Source organism: Pseudorca crassidens, chromosome 13 (genome assembly GCF_039906515.1).
Source record: "Pseudorca crassidens isolate mPseCra1 chromosome 13, mPseCra1.hap1, whole genome shotgun sequence".
Taxonomy (NCBI): domain Eukaryota; kingdom Metazoa; phylum Chordata; class Mammalia; order Artiodactyla; family Delphinidae; genus Pseudorca; species Pseudorca crassidens.
Window position 1 is genome coordinate 74,386,279 of NC_090308.1, and position 21,095 is coordinate 74,407,373.

The 21,095-nt window shown below is 43.1% G+C and overlaps 1 protein-coding gene and 1 long non-coding RNA gene across 2 annotated transcripts in view; one reads left to right on the top strand and one right to left on the bottom strand.

Annotated features, from left to right (window-relative positions):
- The window catches only part of SH3BGRL2 (SH3 domain binding glutamate rich protein like 2), a 54,247-nt gene extending 47,974 nt beyond the window's left edge, over positions 1-6,273 (bottom strand). Inside the window, exon 1 of the mRNA XM_067702723.1 lies at positions 6,010-6,273. Within this exon, the coding sequence (XP_067558824.1) occupies positions 6,010-6,054 (45 nt within the window). The 5' untranslated portion in view covers positions 6,055-6,273. The remainder of the gene's footprint in view (positions 1-6,009) is intronic.
- A 310-nt stretch (positions 6,274-6,583) lies between these two features.
- Positions 6,584-20,807, top strand: LOC137204807 (uncharacterized). The gene is made up of 2 exons (XR_010933852.1): positions 6,584-6,817; positions 20,416-20,807. It is a non-coding gene; the product is annotated as an uncharacterized lncRNA (long non-coding RNA).
- The last annotated feature ends 288 nt before the right edge of the window (positions 20,808-21,095 follow it).

Here is a 21,095-nt window from a genome sequence, read left to right on the forward strand (position 1 = left end):
ATTTCTAACTTTACTGAAAAAAAAAACCAATTCATTTCAGAACTTTTTACAAATTAAACATGAAAAACCTGAAGAAGAAACATTCTTTAGAGTTAGTATCTCACACTGCTGCCTGTAGAATTGTTGGGTTTTTTCACAATAGCTGTTTTCTGCTTTTGATCAAAAAATTGAAAAATACAGAAATAAACAAAGCTCAATTAGGCTTACACTCCTGCGATGTGGAAACCACCTCATACTTTTATAAATAGATGTCAAAATTTAGTTCCCTCAAATCAAATGAAATATTTATTTAAAATGTCCTAATGCACATGGATTTTAAAAAGTCCCTAATTTCGTAAAGGAGTCCATGCCCTTGATTATATTTACAAGTTTAAAGTATCACAGAATGGAAAAAATATCAAATTTGGGAAATATTAAGATGAACTAGAAAAAGTGAGGTCAGGTCTTCACTTGGGATATCGATAAATCTCCCTTTCTAGCAATGGACCTTAGTATGCATTGACTATAATTCCATACCCATATCTGACTTGGAAATTCGCCCATAGTCTTTCCAATTAAAGGGGGGAAATGCCATCAATTAGTCCTTCTATTTCAACTGTCAACTTGCATGCTGTTACGGGAAATGAACTGTGTCCCCCTAAAAGATGCTGATGTCCTAACCCCCGGTACCTGTGACTGTGACCTTATCTGGAAATAGGATCTTTGCAAATGATCGAGTTAAGATTAGGCCAATAGGGTAGGCTGAAGTTCAATATAAAAAGGGGAAACGTAGACACAGAGGACACACACACACACAAGGGGAATGCCATGTGTACATAAAGACAGATATCAGGGTCATAATCTACACGCCAAGGGGGAGTGCCAAAGATTACCAACAAACTGTCAAAAGTTAGGAGAGAGGCACAGAACACAGTCTCCCTCACAGCCCTCAGAAGGAACCAAGCCTGCCAACACCCTGATCTCGCCTTCTAGCTTCCAGAACTGTGAGACCAATTTCTGTTGTTTAAGCCCCACAGTTCTCGGTACTGTGTTAATGGCAGCCCTAGAAAACCAATACACGTCTTCCCAGCCTGACGTTCCCTTACAACTTTGTCCTTGCACTCCCAACTTATTCCTGCCTCTCCTAATTATTTCTTATAATGCTCCTGCCACTTCCCTGAACTCCCTCCCTCCCCTCCCCTGCCAATGCCCTTCGGCGCTGTTTCTTGTCAGGGGTACCACTGGCATTTTGCATCGGGCAGCTCTTACAGGGGACTGTCCAGCACACTGCAGGATGTGGAACACCCCTGGTACTTTCATTCCGCCAAGGGCCCATAGTGGAGAAATTTTGCTCTAGAAGCTTTGGAGCCACCTGCCTGCCAGACTTTGACTCAGGGTCCCACCATCTACTGGGTATCATCTCAATCAGGTCCGTTAACTTCAGTCTCTCCATCTGTAAAATGGGAATAAACCTTGCCATGTGACTCAGGACTGAGTTAAAGATCCTAGCAAGCCCAGGCTTACCCTCACTAGCTTTTTTTGGCATTAGAGTCACTGGGGAATTGATGCTCACTCTGTTTTATATGGTCACATCCTGACTTTAACCACCTCGGAGCTCCTTTCAGAAGCTCCCTTATACCAACGAAGCTTCACAATGCATTTTGATCATTATCACGGGTCTGACCATTGCACGTTTACAGCAGTCATACGTCACACAAAGCAAAGCATGGGCACGCCTTTCTACAGCTAAAAACGAGTGTGACAACTCTGAGCACAGTTTCTACATGTTTCCCCTCCACTCCCACACCCACCTGAAAACACAGTTGCAGCCGTGGACAAAGGTCCATGTCTTCCAACTCTGCTTCCAACTCTGCTTTCTTTGTACCTCTTCCTCCCGGTGATGGTCCCCTCCAACATCCAGGGATATACTACTTCTGTCTAGCTCATTTCCCCTTGTCCCATGGAAACATCCCCCGAGCCAGCATCAGCCCTTCATTCTCCTTGATGAAATGGTTTGCAACCCAAGTCTTTGGGCTGTGGAGTGTCCGCACTGATTTACGCCATGAAGGCAGAGTGTGTGCCTGTTCTGCTGACCATCATACACCTGACAGCACCTAATAGAGAGCCTGGTACTTCACAGGTTTTCAATGATTGATGCGAGCATGAGTCAATCAAGGCATGAATGAATGTAGGGCTGAATGAACGTACAAAGGGATACATTCAGTAGTCAGGAGACCTGGCCTCCACTTAACCCTCAGCTCTGCACTGACTGCCATTAATGACCTCAGGGGAAGTCATTTAATCTCTAGGCCCAAATTTCCTTCTCTGTGAAATGAGGTGGTTGGACTTCACTAGAAAATCTCTTTCGGTATTCTTCCAGCTCTCACAACTGAGCCCAAGAACTTTTCACAAAGAGTGACAAACTTTACTTCCTTTTTGAGAAATTTTAGTCAAGGCAAGCAGGATGGTAAAGATTCTCCTGAAATCACACACCAGGGGTCTCTCCCTGTCAGACAGCACCTTGTTCCCTGGGGACAAAAGGCTCCAGACAGCACGCCAGCTGCAGATTCTGAAGACATCTCTGAGATGTGGAGTACTCTGGAGTTTGTTAGCACCGGCTGCTTTCAAGGACTCAGGGTCTACTCCGTACTCAAAAGGTCCACAGGGACCCCAGGTGCCTGTCCCCTCCCACCTAAGGTTCCTCCCTTTCCAGCCTGAACAAGATGGGCTCAGGCACTCTCTCCCGGGCTCCAAATCCAACTCAGTCCCTCTCTCTGCCATCTGCCTGAGGCTCCCACATGCATATTTTATGATTTCTGGCACATTTCCTCCTTATCTGACATCCTGCAATGCATCCCTCCACCGCCTATATAATTTCTATCTCTGGTAAAGAATGTTCCTGAAAGAGGCATGTGTCCTTGGGTTGTACTTTATTACTGGTGGTTTCACCTTTCCTATCTTATCTCCCCACCTGATCCCTACCTGAATTCCTGGAGGACAGAAACCACACCCTCTGCTCTCCTCCAATTCCCACAAGACCAAGGACAGGGCTAGGCAAGGAGTAGACCCTTAGAAAATGCTTGTTGAGCAAATAAAATAATGAATGAATGAAATAATCGACTGATTTCAATGTTTTTACATTAAAAAGTCATATCAATACATTTCCTGGATAAAGTTACCAAGACCTCCCCTTCTGGGTATACAACCAGAATAAATTAGATTTTAAAACGGCACTCCTATGACTACACTATTTTCTTAGGACTGAAATAAAGTGCCCTTCTCTATGATATGAATGACAGCAGCACGATTAGTTGCATAAGAAATCTGATTTTCAAGTAGCTGTAGCATAATAATGCGGCATTGCTTTTATTTCCTATAAAAGCTGATTTTACTTGGAGCTGGGGAAGAGAAAAGGGCAATCACCCCTTCTGTTAATTATTCTAACTACCACTGTTAGGTGTTGAAGCTGGAGAGTTCAGGCAAATCAGAACAAGATATGAGAGTTTTCCCCAGACAGATTGTTTAAATCTATTGTTGACTGGGGCAGAGCATCTTTTTTGGAAATTCCTGGGACTTACTTGGCCACGTCTACTTCTAGTCACATTCCTTCCTTGTGGTTTAATCCACTCCAGCTAAAACCAAACTGATTTGGGAATCACATTATTCATTCTCCCGTGCACTTGCTGGTCATGGTTGGTCACCGAATGAAACAGAGCCAATGGTCAATGCAACACCGCTGGAGGGAAAACACAGCTGTGCCCTCACAGCTCAATACAGCATAATACCATAAGCCCTAGTGAGCCTCTTCTGCTCAACAGCTGACCTAAACAACTTCATTATCTCTTAGAAATCACCATTCTTGCATAGAAGCATAAACTTACCCTCACCCAAAGTATTGATGTTACCTAATTACAGAAAAACTCTGTACTGATATAGGAGATAAATTTACAATTGGAGGGACTCAATGACTGAGGGTTGTCTGAGACCCAAAAAGATCAGGTACTTTAAAATACATAATTAGCATTTATGGGCTGTACATATGGTATGTGATAACAGAGTATGTCTTCCAGCTGAAACCGTATCTTGTTGGAACACAGACTACCGGGTGTGTTAGTGAGGGGACCTGAGCCATCCCAGTAAAACACCAGAGGAAAAGAATAAATTCACTTTGATACTAACATGTATATTGTCAATGGGAAAGAAGTCATTATAAGGATTTATCCACATTTACCCAACTAATTAATTCAAAGCACTTTAAAGCTAGAGTGCAATGCTGAGTTATTCATCACAACCCTTCATTCTATGGACAAGAAACTCCAGCAGAGGTGAGGTACTTCAACCAAACTCACACCACTCGTCAGAGCCTTCCTCAAAACTGGGGTCTCTTAGGTCTAGCTTCATGTGCAAAACACCCAACATTAAATTTAAAAGTTAAAAAGGCACATCGCAGGCAGGCAATAAATATTTGTTAATGGAATTGAGGAAACAGAGATGTGGGGTTCCAGAACTCTCTTGATATACGACCTTCTTACAGGACAAGCCAAGTCATTACCGTAAGTTTGACTTGTCCAACATCGGTAGCGTAGGCTTCTTAATACATAAAGCATCCCTTTTTCAATCAATAAAATGCTATTGCAACAATTATCGGAGCACTCAAGTTGATGGTGAAACCAAAAGCTTTGTAGCACTCTTAGGAAGAAGTGAATTGGAAAAAAATCTATCCATGAAACAGTATGGGTTCCCAAACACATGAAGTGCAGCTTCAGTGCAGACATCTATAAAAGGCAGGTATGACTAAGCAGCCCCAAATAACAAGAAACACCAAAACTATCAGGAATGTGGGGGACCAGGGCATGCGTGCATACAAAGATAAGTTGGAATTTCTCATCTATCGTAACTAATGCAAAAGGGGGCCTTTTTTTCTATTGTAGGGTAATTCCTTTTTAAATAAAAAACCTCAGTGTTGTGTTGCAAACAACATTTTCTTCCTTCCATCTCACCTGCTTCAGAAACAAATTTGGGGAAAACATGGTTGAGTTGCTGGGCCTGCAACCAACTGGCCAGACCAAATTTTAAGCTATCAGCATTGCACTTTCTGATGTATTTGAATCTGTATCTCACCAAAGAGCCTCTTAAATCTAGAGTTTTACTCTTAGCTAAGGTAACCAAATCTTAATAATCTAATCGTGTAGAACATATTGCTACCTGTCTTATTCAGTGGGCTATCAAGTATATTACTGAATTTTTCCCTAAAGTCTGATATCTAGCTATGTAACTTCTTCCTAAAAAAAAATTCAAGAATATCGACCAAACAAAACAGCTTAAAATAATGAAAGAGACCACAATTTATATATCCCCAAGATGAAACTGAGCACAGCATTACTGGAGAAAAGAAACCAAACGCACCACATTTTACATATAGATGTAAAAATATTTATAGTACCCGAGGCCAAAAAAAAAAAGGACAAAACAAAAACCCCTGGCACGACAGGACAAACCTGGTTTACTGTTCTCTCTGCGCAGGTATAAAACTGAAGAAACGTGCTTGGTGGCGGGGCACAGAGGGTGGAGAGCAAGTTCTACTTAAACTTGTTCCATTCAGGAGCTAGGTTAGCAAACCAAGCAGCCTGACAAGCTCCCGTACAACACAGAACCGGGCTGAGTGTCCCAAATCGGCAAGAACTGACACCAAGGGAAGTGGGACCCCCGAAGCTCTCGGACCACCCATCCCCAAATCCCCGAGCCACTCAACTGGAGCTGGGGGCTTCCCGCCGACTCCATTTTCCTGTCTCCGTCTCAGGCCGTGCAGGGTGGGCACGTGGGTGAGTCCGGGGTCCCCCACCAACCTTGGCTCCCCGCCCTATTCATTGTCCGAGGATGATGGGTCACCTGCCGGGCGCCGGCTCCCGCCGCCGGACGCGCAGCGCGCCGAGACACACCGGGGCGGGCGCCGCGCGCCTCCCGCAGGATCGGCGCCCTGCTGCCCCTACCACGCAGACCCGGCCCGCGGCCGGTCCCCTACGTGCTCACCGCCACGAAGCCCGAGGAGGAGGCGATGAACACGCGGATGACCATCCTCTCGCCGCGCCGGGACTGACCGTCGGCCCCCCGGAGGCTCCGGGCTGGCGCGGACGCAAAGGCAGAACTCGGCTGAGAGCCTCCGCCACCGCCACCGCCACCGCCGGGCACAGCGCTCCGGTCTGGGAAGATCGCAGGGATCCGGAACCCTCCCGCCCGGTCTGCAGATAAAAGCTGAGAGCTTCCCAACCGCCGGCCAAGGTAGAGAGGGGGGGCAGAGGGGAGGGGAGGGAGCCGGCTGCGGGGCGTGATGGGAGTTGTAGTCTCCGCAGCTCCCTGGGATGGCGGTGAACTGAGCTCTTACCAACCGCCTCCTTGCTGCGCGTCGATGCCGGTCGCGCGCAGGTGGCTGGAAGGCCACCCGAGGCCGGGAAGAAGCTATGACGGGGGTGGCGAGGATCCTGGCGAGACGAAGGGGCAAAAAGAAAACTAGGCAAGAAGAGCTTGGTTCAAAGTCCGAGCTGGGGTTTCAGTGTTGTGGTTTACTGGTGTGGAGCATCCCCTCCCAGAAACGTCCACAGACTTAGTGGTGACGCGGAGACCCATCATCTCCGGGTCTCCTGCCCGCCCAGCAAGCCCCAGCGACTCGCGGCCGGCGGGGTGGGGCGGGCCGGGCGCTCGGGGAAGTGGGGACGGTAAGGGCGGTGGGGACGCGCGCTCCTCTCTTTTCCCAGCGGCTCTGGAGGTGCGGAAAGGTGATTCTTTGCGGGGTAAATGAGAGGTTTTCTTTTTCGGTAGACGCTGAACATTAGAAACCCAGGTGAGAGCACAGCCGATATTTTATTTTTCTAGCAAAACTGTAATTGTAGCAGAAAAAATAAATACCAAGCGAAATTAGAATCGTACTATCAGCATCGGGAATCAGGACCCCGCCCGCCCCACCCCCTCCCCTACACAATGGCTTCGCCTCTGTGCACCTGATATTTACAGTTGAGCCAAATCTGTGCCTTTTTCAGACCTGCTGCACATTCCAGCGCAGTCTCCCAGGAGGATGCTGTTAAAATAAAAAGCTTCTATGTAGTTGCTAAGAGTTTAGGAATAGTTCTTCAGCAAGTGTTTTCTGTTTTACGAAAGCGCAAGCCTCTCGCAGCTCCGTGAAAATGAACCCGTTTTCCCTGCAGTACTGTATTTACTTTCTTCCTTGCAGCAGGGGAGTTTTAGCAGAGTTCTGGGAGCAATGTTAATTAATAGTTCTAGAAACAAAGAAATTAGATGATGAGGTCTCCGGCTCTTTGGTAAAATTCTTGCACAAACACTAATCGTTTTGGAGCATTTGTTTTTTAGAGCGATTTTGAATATTTCAAGTGTATAACCGTCCCTATTTATCAGAAGTCATGTCTGTAGTATTCCATTTTTTATTTAGTACAGTGACAGAAGATACAATGCTAATGGGACTTTATTTCTTCTTACTATTCAACAATTTTAACTATAAATTTTGCTGGCTGTAGATAATCTCTCTCTGCAGATTTAGTTTAATTTGGTCACCGTAAACGCGGAAATGAATGTTTATTACTTTTACAATAATTTTCTTAAAGGTAGATACCGTATTTCCTATATAAATGCAACTTTATAAAAGTCTCAATTTCTTTGGTTTGGAATTATTCAGCTTTGAGGATATGGTTAAACTCAACAAATGAGAACTCAGAGCCTGTGCTCTAACCGGTACCAGAGTGGGTGAAAAGCTGAATAAGTCATTTCCTCAGTCAGCAGAGCACCTGTTGTCTGCAAAACAAAAAGTCAGGTACAGAAATAGTGACAGAATGAGATACACTGTACCAGTAGAGTGTTGTATGGATATAAAGGAAAGCGAGGGAAAGGGTGGCCTTCTAGAAGAGACTTTAAAGGTGAGTAGAATTTCTGCTGGCAGATAGAAGGGATGCAGGATGGAAAATGCAGGGTCTATAGGAACAGCAAGGGGTCCATTTTGCTTCAGGAAGGAAAATCAGGGTCCTAACAGGGGGCAATGCTGAAAATACAGCTTTGGTTGAATGCAGCAAGAGGCTCTCACCGGGTTCTCTGCCTAACTCCCTGCCTTTTTCTGGAATCTCTTCCTCAGCTTTGATCCAAGAGCTTGTAGGGGTGGTTTCCCAACACGCCCCTGGTTCATAGAGCAAGACCCAGAGCCCTGGCCACAGCTGATAGGTTGAGGGGTGAGCGTCTGAGCCAAGCAAGGCCAGGCAACATCTCTTCCCTAAGGATTTAAAATTAGGACTAGGGCTTCCCTGGTGGCACAGTGGTTGAGTATCTGCCTGCCAATGCAGGGGACAGGGGTTCAAGCCCTGGTCTGGGAAGATCCCACATGCCGCGGAGCAACTGGGCCCGTGCGCCACAACTACTGAGCCTGTGCGTCTGGAGCCTGTGCTCCGCAACATGAGAGGCCACGACAGTGAAAGGCCTGCGCACCGCGATGAAGAGTGGCCCCCGCTCGCCGCAACTAGAGAAAGCCCTCGCACAGAAACGAAGAGCCAACACAGCCAAAAATAAATAAATAAATAAATTTTTGAAAAAAAAATAAATAAAATTAGGACTGAGAGAGAGAGAGAACGCTTGAACTTCATCTTGTGACCTGGAAGCTCAGTGCTTTCAGAAGCCCTGTTCCAACGTGAGAACCACAGAAGCTGAGGAAGGTAGTCAACAGGAAGAGAACAACAAAGCAGGGGCGTGGAGGGCGATGGAGATGTTTCAGAGAATCCTCATAACGCTTTAGCCCAGGGGCCCTAAAACTCTGGCCTGTGTGTCAAATCCAGTTGGTTGTCTGTTTTGTAAATAAAGTTTTATTAGAACACAATAGTTTTCCTATTGTCTCTGGCAGAATGCCAGAAACCATATGGCCTGCAAAGCCTAGTACATTTACTCTGTAGCCCTTTTACAGAAGAAGTTTGCCAGTCCCTGTTTATGGCTCAGCCTGTTCCTGTATCCCTGCTCTGGAGGCCTGTGTCATAGTCCTGTAGTCAAATCATAAATTCCTCATCTTAACCTAAGTCACCCCAAATAGGTTTCTGTTTTGTGCAACCCAAAGTGCCTTAAGAAGGTTGTACTTAATTTGTAAGCATTCTGAGGAAGAAAAGGATATGATCAGAACTATACTTTGAAGACTTCCCCAGTGCTGCAGTGGTTAAGAATCCACCTGCCAATGCAGGGGACACCGGTTCGAGCCCTGGTCCGGGAAGATCCCACATGCCGCGGAGCAACTAAGCCTGTGCGCCACAACTACTGAGCCTGTGCTCTAGAGCCTGTGAGCCACAACTACTGAAGCCCTCATGCCACAATTACTGAAGCCCGCGCACCTAGAGCCTGTGCTTGGCAACAAGAGAATCCACCACAATGAGAGGCCCGCGTACCGCCAGGAAGACCCAACACAGCCACAAAAAAAAACTATTTTAAACAAATTTGTTAAAACCAAGTCTTTAAAAAAAAAAAAAAAAGAACTGTACTTTGAGAAGATTACTCTGGTCATAGTTAGCTCTGTTTTTTGGACCCTCAGTGAAGAGGTTTATCCTTAAAGCTTGTATTCAGGACAAAGTGTTAGCAGTGCAGGAACCCACAGTAGCCAGTACAGAGTTGGGACCCAGAGAGTGACAGAGAGTAGAAAGCAATCTGGAACATAAGCTAAGAGTCCAAGATCACCACCAGGGTATCATAGCACAGAGAGGATTCCGTGCTGATCTGACAAGTCAAGTCTGCAGATAGAGCAGGTGGCTGAAACTTAAGACAGAACTCAGAAAATGGAGTAGGTCATTAGGCATCATGGAGGCTGCTCCTGCATTGCCTAGAAATCGATCCCTTTTACAAGTCGTGATAGAACATCTGGCGAGGGTGGGTTTTTTCCTTAGTGTTATTGACATGTAATTGATATATAACATTGTGTAAATTTAAGGTGTATAACGTCTCTTTTCCTGGCAGCTACACAATCCCGGCCAGAATATCTATGCAAAGCGCAGATAGTAAATCCTCTCCCTATAGGGGTCAGGCAGGTGACATAAATGAGAGAGGTGGGGTAGGTCCAAGTGCACATGTCTTCACCGAGAGGACTGTAGCAAACTGGACAACACTGCTCAAAAATACAGATTTTTGTCTAAAATGTTCTCATCTTTCAATATTGACTCGTAAGTCCCATACAGCCCTAGGGTTCTCCAGGTTTCTCCCTGCAACATAAATAAAGCTCTGAGCCTGGTGTTTGGCTCCAGTAAAGCCACAAGAAGCATCAGGTGTTATTATAATAATGGTTTGTTATCATTGCTGACCTTTATGAGAGCATTGCCAGCAGGAGGGCAGAGGCAGAAGCCACATCGCAGCGATAGCTAATGAGGCAGTAGAGGGAACGATCTAGTCTTTTCTAATTGGAAGTTGAGGAGTAATAAGAGAATGAACAAGGACAGAAGCTTGCAGGGGAGTCAGGGAACAGAAACATTCTTCTTTCAGGTTTATCTACAGATTAAATGAAGAGCTCTCTGAAACAGTCTGGAGTCCCCCAACTGTCCAGATTTTATTTTTAGAGTGGCATTGAATCTGATTGATAATTCTGTTTTGTCGGGGGTGCCTGTCCTTAACAGCACTTAATCCAAGACTGTCTAGCTCCCCAAGGATTTCACTTTAAAAAAAACCCCACACATTTATTTATTTATTTTGGCTGTGCCGGATCTTTAGTTGCGGCATGCATGCGGGATCTAGTTCCCTGACCAGGGATTGAACCTGCGTCCCCTGCATTGGGAGTGCGGAGCTTACCCACTGGACCACCAGGGAAGTCCCAGGAATTTCACTTTTTAAAGAATGTCAGTCACCACACCATGCGTGTAACATCCCTGCCCTACTCCAGGCAGTAGCTCCCCTGAAAGCTCAATGAGCACATTTGGCTGTTAGTAGGCGACAGATTTGTGGGAGTGGAGGTTATAAGCCAAAGGGCAAGGGTAGGGCAGGGATAGGTCAGAGTGGTTAAGGAACGGGCCTCTGAGTCAGACCTGGATTGATGTCCCAGCTCTATAAGCTTCCTTAGGCAGTTTAGGTAACTTTCCAATACCTCCCCTTCCGAGTTGTTGTTGGGGGCTTAGTGGAGAAGATGTAAGTAAAGTGCTATTCACACAGTGCCTGGGACACAGTTGGGACTCACAAAGTATTAGCTGTTACGAATCACGCAAAGTAAATCAAGGAATGGCCTTCATTTGCATAAAGCATATAAATCCTGTAAATATTTCTGTCTCATGTCTGTGATTTGAACTTGCTAAATAACAGGGATCTGGTTCGTATGAGCCTCTTGTCCAGTGCCATGTCCTGCTTAAAGTACTTAAAATCTTTTTGATGTTAATGAAGTTTAGAGACCATACTTAAGAGAAAAGGAGTATTAGTGAAATGAAGCAGCAATAAAGGCAAGTAAGGCGGCTTGAATTTTGTCAGAAAATTCATTCGCTGCTTTTATGTGGCTTCATCGGGCCATTCTGTCTATTCTTAATAAAATAAAATCTTAATTGACAGAACCATACTAAGCGATCCCTGAACTGGATGGAACTTTCAGCCGTCATGTTGAAGAACTGGAGGCAAATCGTAAAGCAAGGAATTAGGCTTGAAACCAACATTCAGGACATGTTCTTTTTTTTTTTTTTTTTTAAATTGAAGTATAGTTGATTTGCAATGTTGTATTAGTTTCAGGTGTACAGCGATTCAGATATATATATATATGTGTGTGTGTATATATATATACATATATATGTATATTCTTTTTCAGATTTTCTTCCCTTATAGGTTACTACAAAATGTTGAGTAGATTTCCCTGTGCTATACAGTAGGTTATCTATTTTACAAACAGTAGTGTGTATATGTTAATCCCAAACTCCTAATTTGTCCATCCCCCACCCCCTTTCCCCTTCGGTAACCATAAGTTTGTTTTCTATGCCTGTGAGTCTCTTTCTGTTTTGTAAGTAAGTTCATTTGTATCTTTTGTATCTTTTTTTTTTTAGATTCCACATATAAGTGATATCATGATATGATATTTGTCTTTCTCTTTCTGGCTTACTTCACTTAGTATGATAATCTCTGGGTCCATCCATGTTGCTGCAAATGGCATTATTTCATTCTTTTTTATGGCTGAGTAATATTCCATTGTATGTATATATACCACATCTTCTTTATCCATTTATCTGTTGATGGGCACTTGGGTTGCTTCCATGTCTTGGCTATTGTAGATAGTGTTGCAGTGAACATTGGGGTGCATATATCTTTTCGAATTATAGTTTTCTCAGGGTATATGCTCAGGAGTGGGATTAACGTGTCATATGGTAGCTCTATTTTTAATCTTTTAAGGAACCTCCATACTGTTCTCCATAGTGGCTGTACCAATTCACATTCCCACCAACAGTGTAGGAAGGTTCCTTTTTCTCCACACCAGGACATATTCTTGAATCAGTTCACATTCAATCCAATCAATAGGGTTCCCTATCCTCTCTGACAGGAGAAAACACTTTCATTTCCCCAATACCTTATTCCCACTAGAATCTGAAAAAAGTTAGGAGGAGAGAGGTGAATGCACAAGCCATCTTGGAGCACTATATATATATATATTGGAACTATAACAAGGAAGCTTCAAGGTCTGCTGGTAACCACCGGAAGAGCTAAAAACCTTGCATGCAGTTAATTTCTTGCAGCTGTAGTCATTCAGTGTGTGTCACGTGCTATGCTAGATGCTGAGGACTCAGCACTGAATCAAACATAGTCCCTACTGTTGATCTCCGAGAGACAGCAGTCAGCGGTCCTGAAGAGAGATCTTAGTTCCTTGCCCAGGAGCTGAACCTGGGTAGCCTGGATGAAAACCAGGAATCCTAGCCACTAAACCATCAGGGGTTAGAGGGTAGAAGCAAAGTTCCCCTAGCTCTTACCCCCATTGAAAGCAAGAATGTTTCAAGGAGGCAAAAACTGTAAAAACAGGTACAAAGTTTATTATTAGAGACACAGCACATTGTATGGGAGAGCATACAGAAAAGCAGTTTATTTATTTAAGTTTATGTAAATCAGAAGCTAGGCATCCTCTCTAAGGAGGAGCCCAGTAAAATGGTGATTTGAATCACTTATATAGGACAGTCCTTCTGAGTCTTTGTTTACCTTTGGCCAATTATCTTGTTTCTTTTTTCACACCTGACGGGTCCTAGGACCCTCCTTCCCTAAGACGGGTGAGCAACTTTTTGCCAAGATGGATCCCACCGCAGAGGCCTGTGGGTGCATGCCCACACTTATTATGGGGGAGTGCCCCCTCCCTTTTTAACCCCCAAGGAACCTTCCTGCGCATGTGCAGACAGGGAAGTGTTCCTTGGCCTCAGGAGTGGTCATCTTATCTCTTTACTTCAGCAGAGCTCAGCTTCTGCCACCAGCTTTGTCCTTGGAGTGTCTGGGTGAGAACAAAGCTTCAATTTTACTCTGCTTGACAAACACCAGCTGTCTGGCCCAGGGGCCCATCTATCTCTTACCTCTCCCTCATGGAGATTATGGCTTCTCAGGAAGATGAAAACTCAACAAGAGTATGCTAGGTGCTTGAAGGAAAGGACTATTTTTATTGTTTTATTTTGTTTTTTAACCTTGTAGGACTCTCCTAATCAATTTTTTTGGAGATACATATATATATATACACACACACGTGTGTGTGTGTGTGTGTGTGTGTGTACACATCTCCCCCTGCCCCCTCCAAGATTACATTCCAGATCAAGAGATGACGTCACCATAACAAGATAAAGGTTAAAGTTGATATTGCTTAAATAGTTCTCGGCAAATTAGAGGAACTCCCAATACTCTACAATATTTTGATTATTAGTTCAGTACTTTATAAATGAATGCCATATTATAATAAACAAAAATTTACATTTAGGTTGTTGAATTTTGAAATTATTTTGATTCCTCATGAATACATTGCTAATGAGTTTTCAGTTCATTATAATTTCTCATTATGCTAGGCATAAAGCCATTTAGAATAATTGCAACAGAGCAAGTCTAAGAAAAAGTTTATATATAGCTTCAATTAGAGTAGATGGAAAAGTCAGGTTAAGCAAATATAAAGTGATGTTGTTGTAGCGGTTATTCCTTTTTATTATTGCTTTTCCTATGATTTTGAAGGGCCTACTCAATGGAAATGATGAACATTTGCTTTTAGTACTTCTAAATACCTTGAGCTATAATGGTTTTGAAAAAAACAGTGAGCTCTTCACCTTTAAATTTCTCAACTCTTTCCTAAAAAGTAAAATCAAAGGGCGACAAAAAATATAGAGCCCTTTATTAGGTTACCACTTCTTTTCCTCAGTTTTGCATCCATCTCTAGCCACTTTATTCAGAGCAACTTAAATTGCAGCCATCACTCTACGTTGGTCTCCACTGCAATGAGAGCTGTCGGGTTTAAATAGCATCTTTTTAGAGGGAAGGCATTTTTGCATTAAGTGGAATCCCTTTTAACACCAAGGTCAGGGAATGAGACTTCTCTGTGAATGCACTCACTGTACTGGGAAGCTATGATCTGGCCCAGGTATCACTAAGTTTATGACAAAATGAAGGACTTAATAATGAAGCTCTAGTCCTTCTAGTGTTAATTGCTTTCTGGTTATAAACCAGACATATCTGAAAAACCCATTAAATTCTTCTTGCCCTGAAAACAATGTAGTGGGAATGCCTTATTTTACTTGAACCACAATTTACATTTCCCAGAACATGTAGCTTTTTATTTTTTTTAAGATTTTATTGGAGTATAGTTGATTTACAATGTTGTGTTAGTTTCAGATGTACAGCAGAGTGATTCAGTTATACATATATTCGTTCTTTTTCAGATTCTTTTCCATTATAGGTTATTACAAGACATTGAGTACAGTTCCCTGTGCTATACAGTAGGCCCTGTTGGTTATATATTTTATATATTGTAGTGTGTGTATGTTCATCCCAAGTTCCTGATTTATCCCCCTTCCACGTTTCCCCTTTGGTGACCATAAGTTTGTTTTCAGTATCTGTGAGTCTGTTTCTGTTTTGTAGATAAGTTCATTTGTATCATTTTTTAAAATTAGATTCCACATATAAGTGAATCATATGATATTTGTCTTTGTCTGACTTACTTCACATAGTATGATAATCTCTAGGTCCATCCATGTTGCTGCAAATGGCATTATTCCATTCTTTTTTATGGCTGAGTAATATTCCATTGTATATATGTACTTCATCTTCTTTATCCATTCTTCTGTCGATGGACATTTAGGTTGCTTCCGTGTCTTGGCTATTGTAAATAGTGCTGCAGTGAACATTGGGGTGCCTGTATCTTTTCTAATTTTGGTTTTCTCTGGATATATGCCCAGGAGTGGGATTGCTGGATCATATGGTGAACGTGTAGCTTTTAAAATCTTTTTTTTTAATTTATTTGTTTTTAAATTTTGGCTGAGTTGGGTCTTCATTGCTGCACGCGGGCTTTCTCTAGTTGCGGTGAGCGGGGGCTACTCTTTGTTGTGGTGCGTGGGCTTCTCATTGTCGTGGCTTCTCTTGTTGAGGAGCACAGGCTCTAGGTGTGTGGGCTTCAGTAGTTGTGGCTCGCGGGCTCTAGAGCTCAGGCTCCATAGTTGTGGCGCATGGGCTTAGTTGCTCCGCGGCATGTGGGATCTTCCCAGGCCAGGGCTCGAACCCGTGTCCCTTGCATTGGCAGGCAGATTCTTAACCACTGTGCCACCAGGGAAGCCCCGAACGTGTAGCTTTTTAAAAGCCAATCTGTTCAGTTCGGTTTATTTGTTGAGCACCTGCTCTCTATTAGCAACTTATCAAACTTCCTCTCTTAAGTAATGTGCATTTCTTTAAATGTTTAATAATTATTAAGAAATCATCTCTCAGGACCATAAAAATATGAATATGTCTTTGTAGTTCCTGAGATGCATAAATTGGATAGCTGTTCAGTAGAGGGGATATTATATGATTTTAATTCCATACCGCTGGTATATATCAAATTCCTACTAGGTACCAGGCACTCTACTAGATGCTGGGTATATGAAGCTTCATAAAAGAGTATGTGCATTAGAGGTGGAATAAAACAGGTTTAGCACAAACTGAAGTCCTGGATAGAAGCACAAAGGCCAGTGAGTGGGTGGTTATGTGCGAACAGTGCAGAGACATGGAGTATGGGTCCTTGGAAAGGAATCTCTGTAGTATGATTTAAAGTTTACTTGCAATATGTGTCATGTCTGTTCCGGTTTTAGTAGAATAAGTAATATTTTTGGTACTTAAAAATCTCATCAGTGTCTATTTTCCTACAGTTTGCTACATTTTGCCTTTGTTCCTCAATCAAGCGTAACAACTGTGTATGTGGAGTCAAGGTTGAGGGTGGGAGGTGCTGAAGCCGACAGAATTCAGTGGTACTGAATAGCAGCCTATCAGCCCAAAACAGAAACAGGCTTCTTGTGTCCAAAATCCACTTCTGTTCCCATAACAGTTGACATACATGCAGCTGTAGGTTTGGCTAAATCTAACAAACTTGTGGCAGCAATCAGGACATTTGATGTGAAATATTACATAACAAGAAGAGGATAGGGAGGTGAATCCAGGTTTATCACCGCAATTCAGCAATGTCCTCAAAGCCCAGGACGCTTTCCACTTTCCAGTGCGCCATCTTCAGCATAGTGATGTTCCTCCTTGGGCTCGTTGCCTCATGGTTGCAAAGTGGCTGCCTCAGCCACAAGGATGGCATTGTCATACTATCATCCCAAGTAGGAAGAAAGAAGAGGGCAGTGAGAAAATATGCTTTCCTCTTATCACAGAGGAAAAGCTTTTCCAGAAGCCCCCCAGTGTGTTTCTCCCTAAAGCTCTTTGATCAGAACTGGGTCACATGGCCAAGGGAGTCTGGGAAAGTACATATCAGGAAGGAGAGTGCCAGAGGCAAGATGGGTTTAGGTCTTTATCCCCAAGGATTTTGGGGTGGAGGGTGGGCATATAGCCAACCCAAACTACTGGGGTTCTGCCAGGAAGGAAGACAGGGTGAGTGGCAAAAAACAGTAACTGTCATTTGCTCGGTGTGACCTTGGGTAAGTTAATTAGCATCCTTGCCTCAGTTTCCACAGCAGGAAAACTGAGATAATTATAAAATCCAATTCCTAGGCTTGGGGTAAGAATTAAATGGCATAGCCCATGCTAAGTGCTTGAATAAGGGCCTGGTACATGGTAAGCATGTGTAAATAATAGCTACTAATAAAAAGAGCCACTGTATTTCCCAAAGTTCTTGATTTACAACCCACCTCAGATTCTTTGGATAGCACCATGTGCAGAAGATACACAAGTGGAAAACATGGTTTCCAACCCTGAGAGGAGAGTTTTTTCCACCAGACGTACATCTGTAACATAGTTTAGACACTTTGTGCTCTTTTCCTGCAGTATCTTCCATTCCTCTCCTCTCTTCCCATTCCTTTCTTGCTTCTCTTCCTTACTTGCTCTCACTTCTACTCGTCTCTCTTCTTTGCCCACACATGCTCCTTTTCTCTCTCATGAGCCCCTTCCCTTCCTTTCAGGCCAGGAAATCATCATTGCTTTGCCACTGCTCCTGACTCCAAGGCTGAAAAGGATGCTGACCGTCACACAGGGCTCCAGATTCCTATGAGACAGTTATCCTCCAAAGACTAATAAGTGATCTATTCAGAGCTCGGTTAATTTATTCTGCGTGTGCTGAAGCTTAAGTAATTCACAAGCCAGGCGACAGTCATGCACCTAGCATGCGTGGATTAGATGATAAACACACGTCATTGCATTAGTTTCTTTTTGCCATATTACTCTCAAAGGTCAGATAAAATTGTTGTAGGGAAAGGCAAAAAACTCTTAATTTAACCAAAATGGTTTATCCACCTTTTTTTTTTTAATGAATAGGGCAGAAGTAGGACAGATAACTTAAGAAATGAACTTTGAAAGAATATATTTTCAAAAGAATTACCCAGCAAGAAAGAAAGAACATTTGTTTATCTCAAAAAAAAAAAAAAAGGCAGAACCTGGGTCCTGTGAGACTGATGAATGGAACACAGCAGAAAAAGAAAAGGAGAGAATGTGTGTGTTAAGAGTTTTGGAGGACTTCCCTGGTGGCGCAGTGGTTGAGAGTCCGCCTGCCGATGCAGGGGACATGGGTTCGTGCCCTGGTCCGCGAAGATCCCACGTGCCGCGGAGCAGCTGGGCCCGTGAGCCATGGCCGCTGAGCTTGCGCGTCCAGAGCCTGTGCTCCGCAACGGGAGAGGTCACAACAGTGAGAGGCCCCGTGTACCGCAAAAACAAAACAAAACAAAACAAAAATCAAACCAACAGATTGATAAAATCGTTGGTTACCTAGAGATAGAGAAGACAAGGGGATATGGATAAGTATAGTTGAATTCTTTAACTCTATTTTTATGTAATTTTGAATTTGAGCTACATAAATGCTCAAACATGTTTTACCTGTTCAAAACTAAAATTTACTCACAAAGAAAATAAAAGCAAACCAAATTTGAAATCAAACCAAAACAAGTTACTCTAACTATAGATCATATGGATGACATAATATATACAGAAAAATAGTTCTTTGGAGTGACATTGGAACACAATATTCTTATTGCCCATCTTTAGTTGAATATATTTGAAGGACAAAAAGAAATACCCCTTCAAAAAAAAAATCTAAAATTCACCAAGTAATTTTCTGCTATTTGCATTTTAAATCTACTTTATGTCTATTGTAAACTATAGCAAATTAGTAAATATGTAAATGTTATTAGAAACAGATATGTTTCTATGTAAGAGAAAAGAGGTACAATGTAAAATTTTAAAAGTTAAGAAAAGCCATGTAATATTAAATTTGAATTGAGAGTATCAGTATGAACTCATGATTTAAATACATTTCTTAGCTTTAGCCACTGAAAGAGCTTACAGGCAATGATAGTACAATGGCAATGAGTACAATAGCTCCCTGAGTACAGAGATCTTGGATTTCAAATACTGTTTTTCAATAAAAGATCCCAGCGTTCCTTGGAGAAATGGCTAATTCTGGATCTGGGGTGGGAAAGTACAAGGTGAGCCCAGGACCTTTTCTTGTGCCAAAAAGCAGGGAAGTGCTCAAAGAATGATGGGGACATCTCAAAGGATGCAGGAGCCAGCCAGCTTGAAGGAGCTTCCTCTGGCCAGATTTGGGGCAATTTGAGCACCAAAAATGAGTGCAATTGATCATAAAAGTAGAATTAATAAAAAAGCCACAAGTCTGTAGCACTGTTCAAAGAAAGACAGAAAAAAACCGATTTGCCACCATCAAAAGTGACCGTAGCAACTCCTTATTCTGAAAGTTAGCAAAGAGAAGGAGACATTTACCCTTCCTTTGTAAAAGGAAATGTAATTCATCCCCAATAGGTAAGGAAAAGGTCTTGTTTATAGAGGTATGCCTGCAAAGAAATGAAGGAGAAAAGAAAACTTAGAAAATCACCAAGTTGCAACTATCAATTGAACAATATATACAATTAAATATCAATGGATGTGTCTATTATCAAGTACGGAACAGATGATCCACACCCTGCCAGACAGATTTTCAAGAGAATCCCATCCTTACAATGGGAGAACCTGTGGGCTATCACTTTAGCCAAGAGATCATATTTAGCGTCATATTCAACCTAGCATTGAGTCTCCTGACTGAAATGATATGAAGTACAAAGCATCTATGAAGTATCCCTGCCAAAGGTGTTTAACAGAATTCCAATCCCGTCTTTAGACCCAGCTTCCAGTTTACAGGAAAAATCAGGGGAGAGACTTATGTAACACCACAAGGAAACAGAGAAATCCGGAATATGGGTTATGCTACCAGACTTTGGCCTGGACTCTTCTAAGAAAAGGCCATGTCATAAAACAAAACAAACATAGCAAAGTTTGAGGGGCTGTTCTTGTTTAACTTGCTTACCCAAATACAATGAGTGAAACTTGATTGGATCTGGGTTCAAAAACACAGGCAAAAGCTACAAACGCAATTGGGGACAAGGAAATTTTAATCTGGACTGGCTATTAAACTTGGATATAAATATGGAACTATTGTTAATTTTCTTAGGTGTGATAATGGTTTATGCTTATGTAAGAAAATATTGTTATTCTTAAGGAGATGCAGGATGAAATATTTAGGGGTGAAATCTTGAGATGTCCATTACTTCATTTCAAAACTTCATATAGATGATAGATAGCTTGGAAGAGAGATAGATAGGTATGGAAGAACCAAATATGTCAAAATTTTAATAATTGTTGAATCAATGTTTTGATATTTCTCATAATCAAAAGTTGGGTGAAAATTCATATTTGAATTGAATAGAGTAAGAGACGATGTCTGACCCTTAGTAAATAGATACTCCATGCATTTTCTTTTTGCTTCCCTGGGTCACTGAACAGAGCTTCCCAAAGTGACAAAGGCAGCATGTGAGAGGTGGAAGGGATCGTGGAGATCATCTGTCCAACCCCCTAATGTGACCATCAGGAAGACGAGGTCTGGTCCCTGAGTGCCAGTTGCTGGTGAAGATTTAGGACCACCTCCTTGAAGCTTTGTCGTTCTTCCCAGTAAAAGAATGAGCTCTGGGGCTTCCCTGGTGGCGCAGTGGTTGAGAGTCCGCCTGCCGATGCAGGGGACGTGGGTTCGTGCCCTGGTCCGGGAAGATCCTACGTGCCGCGAAGCGGCTGGGCCTGTGAGCCATGGCCGCTGAGCCTGCGCGTCCGGAGCCTGTGCTCCGCAACGGGAGGGGCCACAGCAGGGAGAGGCCCGCGTACCGCAAAAAAAAAAAAAAGAATGAGCTCTGGAATCAGGAGGTCGTGGATGCCAAGACCCCGTGTGATCTCAGGCAAGTCACTTGACATCCCTGAGGTGTATCATCTGCCCACATCCTCCTAACAGGATAATAGTCTAGTCTCACATAATCATCACGAGGATGGAGTGAGAAAAATGTGTACGAAGAACCTTGGGTAGAACTGTCACAGAGCTGAGAATCGCAGCAAACGCTGGTTCTTACTATTCTTGCCTCTCACTCCTCAGCACCCTCCGTGTCTCTCCTTTCCCTGCCTTTTGCTACAGTCGCCCT